The 11259-nt window shown below is 25.6% G+C and overlaps 1 protein-coding gene and 1 pseudogene across 1 annotated transcript in view; one reads left to right on the top strand and one right to left on the bottom strand.

Annotated features, from left to right (window-relative positions):
- The window catches only part of LOC105621447 (carboxylesterase 4A-like), a 6482-nt gene extending 4111 nt beyond the window's left edge, over positions 1-2371 (top strand). Inside the window, exons 2-7 of the mRNA XM_012202915.1 lie at positions 78-284; positions 430-629; positions 805-979; positions 1452-1769; positions 1998-2142; positions 2218-2371. Coding sequence (XP_012058305.1) covers positions 78-284; positions 430-629; positions 805-979; positions 1452-1769; positions 1998-2142; positions 2218-2371 — 1199 coding nt within the window. The remainder of the gene's footprint in view (positions 1-77; positions 285-429; positions 630-804; positions 980-1451; positions 1770-1997; positions 2143-2217) is intronic.
- Positions 2372-4464: 2093 nt separating this feature from the next.
- On the bottom strand, positions 4465-8814 carry LOC105621445 (annotated as a pseudogene).
- Positions 8815-11259: the final 2445 nt, after the last annotated feature.

Raw genomic sequence — 11259 nt, 5'->3', positions numbered from 1 at the left:
CCCTAAAATCAACACTTTTCTTTCTGTTTGTTTTTTATAATCTACTTTTTAAATTGAATGTGTCAATTATATAAGAGAAAGAATTATACGATTTTTAGGTTTTTTGAACCTCAACGATGAAGTAGCAGCAGGTAATCAAGGTCTGAAAGATGTGGTCTTAGCATTAAAATGGGTTCAAAACAATATATTACAATTCAGTGGAGATCCAGAAAATGTTACTATCTTTGGAGGAAGTGCTGGCGGAGCCATCGTACATTGTCTAGCTCTGTCTCCATTAGCTAAAGGTACGATCTAGAATTTTCTCATTACAATAACTTCATGCCTTATCTTGTTTTAATATGAGAAAAAATGCAAGATTTTATGATATTTATATTTATTATTTTTATTTATTAATTTATTAAATTAGTTTCATGATTATATGTCTTGCAGGTTTATTCCACAAAGTGATTTCACAAAGCGGCGTCATTTCAAATCCTTGGGCCTTCTATGAATGGACGGACATAGGTTTTCGACTTGTCAAAAAGCTCGGAAAGGAAACATCAGATCCAAAAGTCGCATACGAATTTTTAAAAACAATAGATGCAAAAACACTTATGAAAAATTCACAACGATCAATTTTCACAGAAACAGTAAGTATCTTAATATTATAATATATAATATTAGCTATTATATAATAGTATAATATTATAATATTATTAATAGTATATAGATTATACTAAAATAAAATTTGATTCGTTACATGTGATGTAGAGAATAAAATTTTGATATATATGAATAAAATATTTAATTCGATAACATTATCAGGAGAGATTGAGTTTTACCATGTCCCTTTTCACACCTACTCTGGACACTAAGTCACCAAATCCATTTTTTCCTGAACATCCAAGGGAATATATAAGCCGAGGAATTCAAATGCCCTTCATTTTAGGATTTAATCGTAATGAAGGAATATTTCTTTTAAAAGGCATTGTTTTCGGAGGTAGTATAAAAGTATTATATTTTGCCTCTTTCACTAAATATGTTTTACTTTGTTTCACTTTTATTTCTTTTGCACTAGGTTTGTCTTTTATATAATGTGGTCTGTTAAGAATATTATAATTTTGATATACACATTTAACAAATACACTATATTTAAAAAAATTTTTATAATAACAATTAGAAATATAAAATAATGTTGAAATTGATGGCAAACACTATTAAATTAAAATATTCAACGTGTATGTTAGTTATTTGTATTTAGCAGTTACATATTACATTTTTTAATTAGTATTTTTTATAACAAAAATGTTAAGTTTAATGTATTTTTGAGATATTTTTCATTAATTTCAAATAGACAATTATTTCTTAGCGAAAGTGTTCTTGAAATATTATTCGTTTTTAGTTTTAGTCTATACAATACCCTAAAGTGATCATTTTTTATTAAGTATAATCATTTTTTAAAATTATTTCAGATATAAACGATAAAGACTTGGGAAAAGTAAATACTGATTTTAAAAAAGCAATATTATCAAATACATTATCCAGGTTATCTAAAATGGGAATTACCATCGAGGAATTAAGAGCCTTATATTTTAAAGGAAAAGCAATATCAGAGGAAACTTTGACAAATTATGCAGATTTCTTAGGAGATCAATTTTTCGTACGTGATATAATGGAAGTATGTGAAATGCAAAAGTCTTCTGGTGGTTATAACTCTACATATTTATATCATTTTGATTATAACAGCAAAACTATTATGAAAACAATGTTAAACATCAAAGTTGATGAAGGTATAATCATGTTAATTAATCAATGAAAACACACTTTTACTGTCTATAGTGTATATATATCTGAATTTTTATATCAAATTGTGCGTAAAGCTACGACAAAATTAATAAATGTACAGAAATGTAAAAAAATTTAGAATTAAAAACAAATATTTTAAAACAGAAATAATAAATCTGCAATTTTAAGAATAAATTTAAAAAAATACTAATAGATATAACAATATTTTGCAGGAGTGTGCCATGGAGAGGATTTAAGTTTCCTATTTTGTCCAGAGGCAGCAAAAATGTTGAACTTATCACTACCTGAACCTGGTTCAGATAATTACAGAATAGTAAATTACTTCACGCAAATGTGGACGGATTTTGCTAAAACAGGGTACAAAGAATTTTTTCTTTACTTTATATAAAACCTTCAGACATACATTAATAATTAATTTAAATCAATTTTTAGAAATCCAACGCCTACTACAAATTTATGGTTACCAATATCCGGTCCAAAAAACAAAGACTATAATTATTTAAATATTGATTTAAATCTGCAAATGAAAACCTTTCAGAAAGAAAAAGCACGCTGGAATTGGGAAAATTGTAAAAAAACGTTCTAATATTCTACTTACATGGGTCGTTTGATAAATTTCCATGAAATGGCGCTACAATCCATTTGATGACGCGACATCTCGAAAGATCCACTCTTCGAATCCCTTCAGGCCAAATTTCAGCCAGAAATGACGCATAGTTCACGTTTGGCAGTCATTTGAAGTAGACTGTCTCAAAGTCTGCAAAATACTCATTGACGGCGACAACGACTTCCTCATTTGATGAGAATTTCTTCCCACCGAGCCAAGTTTTTAAGTTTGGGAACAGAAAGAAGTCATACGAGGTCAAATCCGGAGAATAGAGTGAATGAGGAATCAATTCATAGCCCAATTCGTAATTTTGTCACTGCGACGGTCGATTTGTGAGACGGCGCGTTGTCGTGATGGAAAAGCACTTTTTTGCGCGCCAATCTCACTTCAAATGACTACCAAACGTGAACTATGCGTCCTTTCTGGCTGAAATTTGGCCTGAAGGGCTTCGAAGAGTGGATCTTTCGAGATGTCGCGTCATCAAATGGATTGTAGCGCCATTTCATGGAAATTTACCAAACTTATCAAACGATCCACGTAAATTATATTCTAAAATTTCTTTCGTATGTAAATAATGAAATTATAAACGAAAGAAGTTATTATATTTATTTTAGTGTCTCATTACAAATAATAAGCTTTTTAATAAAATTGATATGAATTTTCTATTATTAAAAATGTTAAAATGTTATTATAATATTTTAGTTATAATATTTACTATTAAGAACGAAATATATGTAAATATAATATTTTTTTAATGTAAATAAATATAATATATTTTTAATTAAAAAAAGAAAAAAAGTCTTATTAAATTATTAAAAATTTTAGAATATAATTCATAATCTAACTTAAATTTTATTTTTATGTTTACAGTCGTGATTATTTTAAAGTTTATTGATAATTTTAATTTTAGATTGTATTTTTTAATTACTTACGTGAGCTTTTTATAAGTAGTGAAGAAAAATTAAATATTAGAGGATTAAGATATTTTTTAAATAAAACAAATTATGTTCCCGATAATTCAAAGTAACAAGTAATAGATTAAGCTACTGGGAATCAACGGTACACAATACGCAAATTTATAAAAATATTTCCTAATACCTGAAAAATGATAACAAAATCAACAATAAGAGAGGAACTTAAAAATCTTAAATTACGGTTGCTTTTTATTTTAAATTTAAACTGTGGAAAAACTACTGAAAACGCTTACTACAATATTATTAATTTAATCGGAAGGCACAACTAAAATGATGTCCTCTACATAGTGCGATAATAAAACAATAAGTCTAAATTTAAATTTAACGCTTTTTTCTCCATAAGTCAGGTTAACAATAATGATTTGATATATGAATTATGTTAGTGGATAAATAAAATATTTACAAATAATACAATGATTTGAAATGGGATATTAATTTTATGGATTTTGGATAGGTCATAAGCTTTGGGTAAAATGGAATCAATGTAATATAAAGAAAAAGATTATTTGAATATATTATAATCCTAATACTAATTTTTTGCTATTGCATTGATCTTTTCTCAATAATTTATTGTTATATTTAAGATCATCTTAATATGGATTAAGGGGTTAATCGTTTAATCGAAAAAAAATGAATTTCCATAAATTTTTTTGAAAAGATATATGTATAATTTTTTATAAAGTTTTTGTATTTAAAAGCTTTTCTTGATAAAAAAAAATCTTTATATTTTTTAATGCAAAAATATTAATTTACTGGAATCCAAATTATCCGACGATTTTCGAGTTATTCATCATGAGAACTCTAGATGTGCCTGATTTAATTATTGAATTTTATATTCAAACTTTATCATATTTTCTTGTTGAAATAACATTCTTTAACAACCTTAAATATTATTTGCTGATCGTGATTGATATATTTAAATATTAACTCTCACGTTATCGTTTAACAATGTAAATATTTATTTTTTTCAAACACAAATATAACAATATATAACAATATATAACAAAAGATAAAAAAAGCAAAAAGGTGTTGAATGAGAAAATTTAAATTTTAACTGATAATAACTAATTTTAGCAAATAGAGCGTTAGAATGTTTCTTTACGACTTTCCCAATTCCTTTCCTTTATGAAAAATTTTCATTTCTGGATTTAAATCAATATTTAGATAATTATAGTCTTCGTTTTGTGGACTAGTTAATGGTAACCATAAATTTGTAATAAGGGTTGGATTTCTAAAAATCAAATTTAAATTAATTATTAATAATACATATTTATAGAATTCCTGTAAAATAAGGAAAAAGTTGTTTATACCCTGTTTTAGCAAAATCTGTCCACATTTGCGTAAGATAATTTATTATTTTGTGATCTTTTGAATCAGATTTGGGTAAAGATAAGTTCAACTTTTTTGCAACTTGTGGGCAAAATAGAAAAAATAATTCCTCTCCATGACATACTCCTGTAAAATATTGACTTAAAATATACATTAATAAATTATTTTTAAAACGGCATTCTCATTTTCACCTGAAAATGACATTTTTTAGTTTTGAACTTTTTAAATTTCTAAATATTAATTTTTTTTTTTATGAAAGATATTTGTATCATTATTTTATGCATAATTTTTAGATGCAAATTAAATAGACTTAAACGTAACGATTTGGCAAAAAGATTTAGAAGCATCATTGGATGATAAAAATACATTTATGTTTTTTTAAATAAGAAATTTTATATAATTGTGTATGAATTAATTAACGATTTTTATACCTGGAAGTTTGATATGTTGCAACTTTTTCGGAAGAGAACTTTCGCTCTCATAATTGAAATGATATAGATACGTTGATTTACTACCAGAAGACTTTTGCAATTCACATACATTATACACATTCATTATATCGCGTGTCAAAAATTCGTCTTCTAAGAAATATGCATAATTTGTCAAAGTTTCTTCTGATATTTCTCTTTTTCCGAAATATAAAGATCTTAATTCCTCGACAGTAATTCCTATTTCAGGTAACTTGGATAACACATTTGATAATATTGTTTTTTTTAAATTAGTATTTACTTTTTCCAGGTTTTCCTTGCTTATGTCTGAAACAATTTTAAAAGTGTAATTATAATTATAGATTTTCAGTATTATAGCTATTCAGTATCAATAATGGAACGCAGTTAAAATATAATATATACCAGTATATATTACCTCCAAAAAAGCTGTCGTGTAAAACAAATGTTCCTTCTTCACGATTAAATCCTAAAAGGAAGGGCACATGAATCGCGATTTATATATTCCTTTGGATGTTTAGGAAAAAATGAATTCGGTGAATCGCTGTCCAGACTAGGTGTGAAGCATAGGCTAAAATTCAATCTCTCCTGATGTTACAAATGTGAAAATATTTTATTCATATCAAAATATTTTAGTCTTTATTCATGTAACAAATTAATATAGAAGCTAATATAGAAATATAATTTATATTATAATAAAATATTGAAATATTTACTTCTTCTGTGCGTAGTGACCATTGTACATTTTTCGTAAGTATTTTTGCATCAATTATTTTTAAGAACTCGCATGCAAGTTTCGGGTCTGACGTTGTTTTTCCAAGTTTTTTGGCAAGCCGAAAACCATGATTCATACATTCATTGAAAACTCAAGGATTTAAGACAACACCACTTTGTAAAATCACTTTGTGAAACAAACCTGCAAAATATAAGTCGTAATCAAATTCGTCTAGTAAATTCATTATTGTAAAATTTTGTTTTCCTTCCTTTCAAGTGTATAGTGCATAATTTTAGAATATATTGATTTTCAAATTATCAATCTCTTGCTTAATTTTTTATCGATAAGTTCTTAAATAGCATTTAAAAAAATTAAAAATTTTTATTTTTTATAAATTTTTGAATATTGAAAATATTGTATGTATCTCTTCGTAATTTAAATAAAAATGAGTTGTGTTACGTATATACCGCACGCACACGCACACGCACACGCACACGCACACGCACACGCACACGCATGGAACAAAAAAGATTTTAATAATATTTCTTTATGAAAAGAAGATTAATAAAACAATAATTTCATTCAATTTTTCTTTTATTCAGCTATTTCTGAACACACAGTGTTTGAATATTTCGATTCATGAAAAATTTAAAATTAAGTTGATCAATGAATCCAAAATATGAATTAAAATATAAGAGATTTAATAATAAAAGTTTATAAATTGTAGATACCTTTAGCTAATGGAGACAATGTGTAATGACTGCACCAGCACTTTGGCCAAAGATAGTGACATTTTCTGGATTTCTTCCAAATTTTAATATATTTTTTTGATCCATTTTAATGCTAAAACATCTTTCAGATCTTGATTATCTGCTGCCACTTTATCATTGAGATTCAAAAAACCTAAAAATCGTATAAACTTTTCTCTTACATACTGAAAAGAATCTGGTTGCATCAATTGAAATTCTGATTGAAAATAAACAAATCAGAATTTTCTAATTGAATCTATTATAATTTTAGTTATAAGATTTAATTAAGATTTTAATTAATATGGTCAGAATCTTTTGGTTCGTTCATTTTCAACTAGAAATTTTTTTCAGTGTAAGGTTGATATACCATATTCGAATTTAAAATGAATAATAAAAAAAAAACAAACAGAAGAAAATATTTATTTTATAATTAATAAATTAAATATAATTCTCTACTTTTTTCCTTTAAAGACATTTGAAAAAACTATGAACGCTCGTAATATACAAGAAAGACGCATCACAATAATGGATAACGTACCCAGAATGTTTAATCTATAATTCAGGGTAATCAATACTATGTCTTTTTGCATGATATAATTGGGACCATACCAGTCTGCGTTACCAGAACCTATACAAAAAGCACCGCCGTGTATATATCATTACGTGTCCATACCATTACTGGACGCTTTTCCAAAGATTCGATTTTCGTAGTAAACACATTTAAATAAAGACAATCTTCATTGCCTATAACTTCGTGTGTGATAACATTTACTTGAAGAGCTACATTTCCATACCTCGAGGCATCTCTTTCACCGGACCATGGTTCCGCTAATACCGGATCCTATAAAATATGTAAAATATATATAAATATATATAAATTAATGTATATTAACACAATATTTATACTTTTAAAAGAAATACGTAGAGGCTCAGCAGATAATGTTCTTTAAATATTTTTTTAAACATTTATTTCTCATTAATTTTACACAATTTTTTATTTATTTTTTATGAGTCATTTTCCAAATTAATTTAATATTTATTTAACGCTTATTAAAAAAAAATGTTTATTTAACAATAATTATTCATTTGAAATAATGGTTTAAAGAAACATTTATTTAATGTTTATTAAATATTTTTTAAATGTTTAAAAATATGACGTTTATTAAATATTTGTTTTTTGTTATTTATTTATTTAAAACACGATTAAAAATTATTTATTTAACATTTATCTGACTTTTATTATAAATATATAAAAAAATGTCATTATTTTCTAAAACTCAAATTAATATAAAACTGATCGAAATAATAAAATAATCACGGAGGAGAAATTAATACAATATAATTGCGATAAGTATATGGGCAATAAGAATTATATGCATCGATTACAAGAGGCGTGATGGATAAAGTATTAAACTCATTGAGTCACTGATACCTGATCCCAGATTCAAAACTCAGCTAGTAAGTGAAGATTAAAATATAATTAAAAATTAGAATTAATAAAATTAGTTGTCTAAGGTTTAGGCACTGTTGATAAAAACAAATATTTTAAAAACATTTTTAAAAACATTATCTGATTGGAGGAAAGCTGATTGAAGGAAAGCTCCCTATTATAAAATAAGTGCCTAATATGAGACAGCCGCGTTTCCGCTAAACTAATAAACACTATCTATTGGTTCCATCACAAATTTATTGCTCTTGGATTGAAAACTATTTAATGGAAAATTAATTATTAGATCATGCCTGTAGTCGTTATAAAAAAAGATTAAAAATTTGAATGTCTTCAAGTTTTATTGAGATGAACCTTTAAACTTTGTTTATTATTTAATAAATAAATATTTGACAATAAATTTTTCATGTAGTGATGGAGTAAGATCGTACTAAAAACATTGGTTATGCAACCTCTAATCATAATTTTTAATACATATTCAAAAAAAAGTATAATTGCCAAACAATTGTTATTGTACATTTGCGACATACGCATCTACCACGATATACAGATCAGTTATATTATTTTATTATTCTAATCCAAAAATTACAATAAACTTAACTATTTAGAAATGCTTAGAAAACAATTTCTGAATGAAAATGCACGGATCTAAATTTCCTGATTAAATTTATTAAATTTTAATTGAGATAAACAGATATATTTAATTATGATGACCAGAATTTTGATTAATATGATTATATAGAACTTTACTGATTCGTTCATTTTCAATCAGAAATTTTTCTCAGCACGCATCTTTAAAAATTTCCCTCTTAACGCAATTTATCACAATTTACAAACAAATGCAATTTATTGCTAAACCAAATTTGTTTCACATAAATAATATACAGTTACGGACAAAATTAAGTGGACAAATAGTGGAAATAATTAAAAATTAGTCAAAGTAGTATTACTATTATATAACTATGTTTTATATATTACATATCTTTGTGATACATACATTATTTAGTGAATAATTGAAATTAATATTTACATTTTTTTTTTGTACACGCAAACTATATTGAAAAAGTCAGCTAATTGTCGAGAGACAAAAATAAGTGGACACTTGGATAAGACTGTAGGACAAAAAACGTAAATAAATATGATATGATAGTTCTCCTTTCCACAGTAGTTTCAAACTAATTAGTTTCAATTTTGATTTTGTGCAAAACATATTATTTTTGAATAAATAATATAATAAAATGTCCGGAAGAAAAGAAATTTTAAATCAAATTCGCTATTTAATTGTTTCTAAGAAGTTAAATTACCGTGTGATAGCACAAAAGTACTACGTATCCAAAAGTGCAGTAGAAAAAATTTATAAAAAATATTTGTTGCATAATATCATAGAAAATTTAAGAGGTCGTGGATACAAACATTGTATTATCATATAAAAAGACCGAATTCGTCAATGTCGATAGAATCCAAAGATTGCATCACGAAATATTATTGAAAGTTAGAAGTTTCTATATATTAGTATATTACTAATTGGCTTTATTTTATAGATTGCGTACTCAAAAGATTAATCACAGCAGCATTATTTTTTTTTGCGCGTTTTACTTACTCTTGTCCTAAAATAAGAACATTGCATTAAGCTAACGCGTATAAATGCAAATCTAACTGTGAAATAACAAAAAAAAATAATAAAATGACCTTATCTACTTTTATACATATGTAGTTTTGTTGTTATTGACTGATTTTTCTCATAAATCCACTAATCCACTAATAAATAACTTATCGATTCTTCAAAAAATATTGGCTGAATTTTCAGTATTGTCTCTATATATAGCTGTTTGAAACTACAAATATGTAAATCAGGCCTGTTGCATTTTAACTCCGGAGCCAAAGCATACCCAGTAAGAAATGACAATAGAATGTCGATTCGACATCGAATCATTTACTCAAGATGAATCCAACGATGAATCTGTGCAAATCATATGCGAATAATATTTACGCATACATTTTATGTATAAATAAAACTATGTTCTATACTGCATTAATTTCTTCACACTATTGTAATAACAATGACAATATTGAAAAATTTAAATTTAAAAATATTGACATTTATTCGAATTATATGTTTCTATTGACATTATATTTATATTATTGACATCACATCGATCACCGATAACCGCCATTTCGTGTTTATTCTGCCAGTTTCTCAATGTATTAATTTTGTCTCATTGTAATAATTTTGTTTTAATCAAAAGTTATATGAAGTAAAGAAGAATTTAAGGTGACTCGAAGAATGGAATAAGGTGAAGATTTATATATGTATATAGATATTAAAATAAAGAAATATAGGAAAGTTTCCATTATTGCAACAACTCTGCAAAAATTTAGCTCTCTAAAGTCTAAATGAATATCTTCTGTTCCAACAAGAGTTAAATTAAATAAAAAAAAAAAATAGGACTAAGTGTGCTAACTGTTGAAAAAGAGAGATTTTTATTTTTACTAATAAATCAATTCATAAATTTTTAAATATTAACAATAAATTTTTATTTTATAAATCGATATATAGATGTAGTATAGATAATTATATTTTAATGAGAGAGATCGAGAGACAAATAGAATTTTCATGTTAACGCATCGAAAGAACTAACCTAAATAATTAAATGTAGTAAATTTATTGATCATTGCACTGAAAGAAAAGATTGGTTGCTGAAACAATTCAGATAGTAAAATATAGTGTAATTGTTACATACTAATAACTTGTATCGGCTCAATAAAAAGCATTACCATATTTATACACTGAAAGAAAAGAAATTGTAGCAGCAAATTTTTAGTTACATTAGCCTATCCATGTCAGTATATGATTTCGATAAACTAACGCAACTAAAAATTTGCTGCTACAATTAAAAACTGGTTGCTGCAGCTATATAAAAATGCTATGCCATATTTAACTATCTAAATTGTTGCAACAACTAATTTTTTCTTTCAGTGTATAAATATGGTAATGCCTTTCGAGCCGATACAAGTTATTAGTATGTAATTTATTATTTTTTAATTACACAGTATATTTCGACCTCTGGATTTAGATCTTCTTCAGTACAATAAATTACATTAATAGAATAAATTATCACTTTTACTTTCTTCTACTTTATACATGAGATATAACTAATGTAAATTATGTTTTATATATATATATATATATATATATATATATATATA

Source organism: Atta cephalotes (assembly GCF_000143395.1).
Source record: "Atta cephalotes unplaced genomic scaffold scaffold00033, whole genome shotgun sequence".
Taxonomy (NCBI): domain Eukaryota; kingdom Metazoa; phylum Arthropoda; class Insecta; order Hymenoptera; family Formicidae; genus Atta; species Atta cephalotes.
The sequence above is the reverse complement of the archived record's forward strand: the minus strand, read 5'-3'. Positions and strand labels throughout refer to the sequence as shown.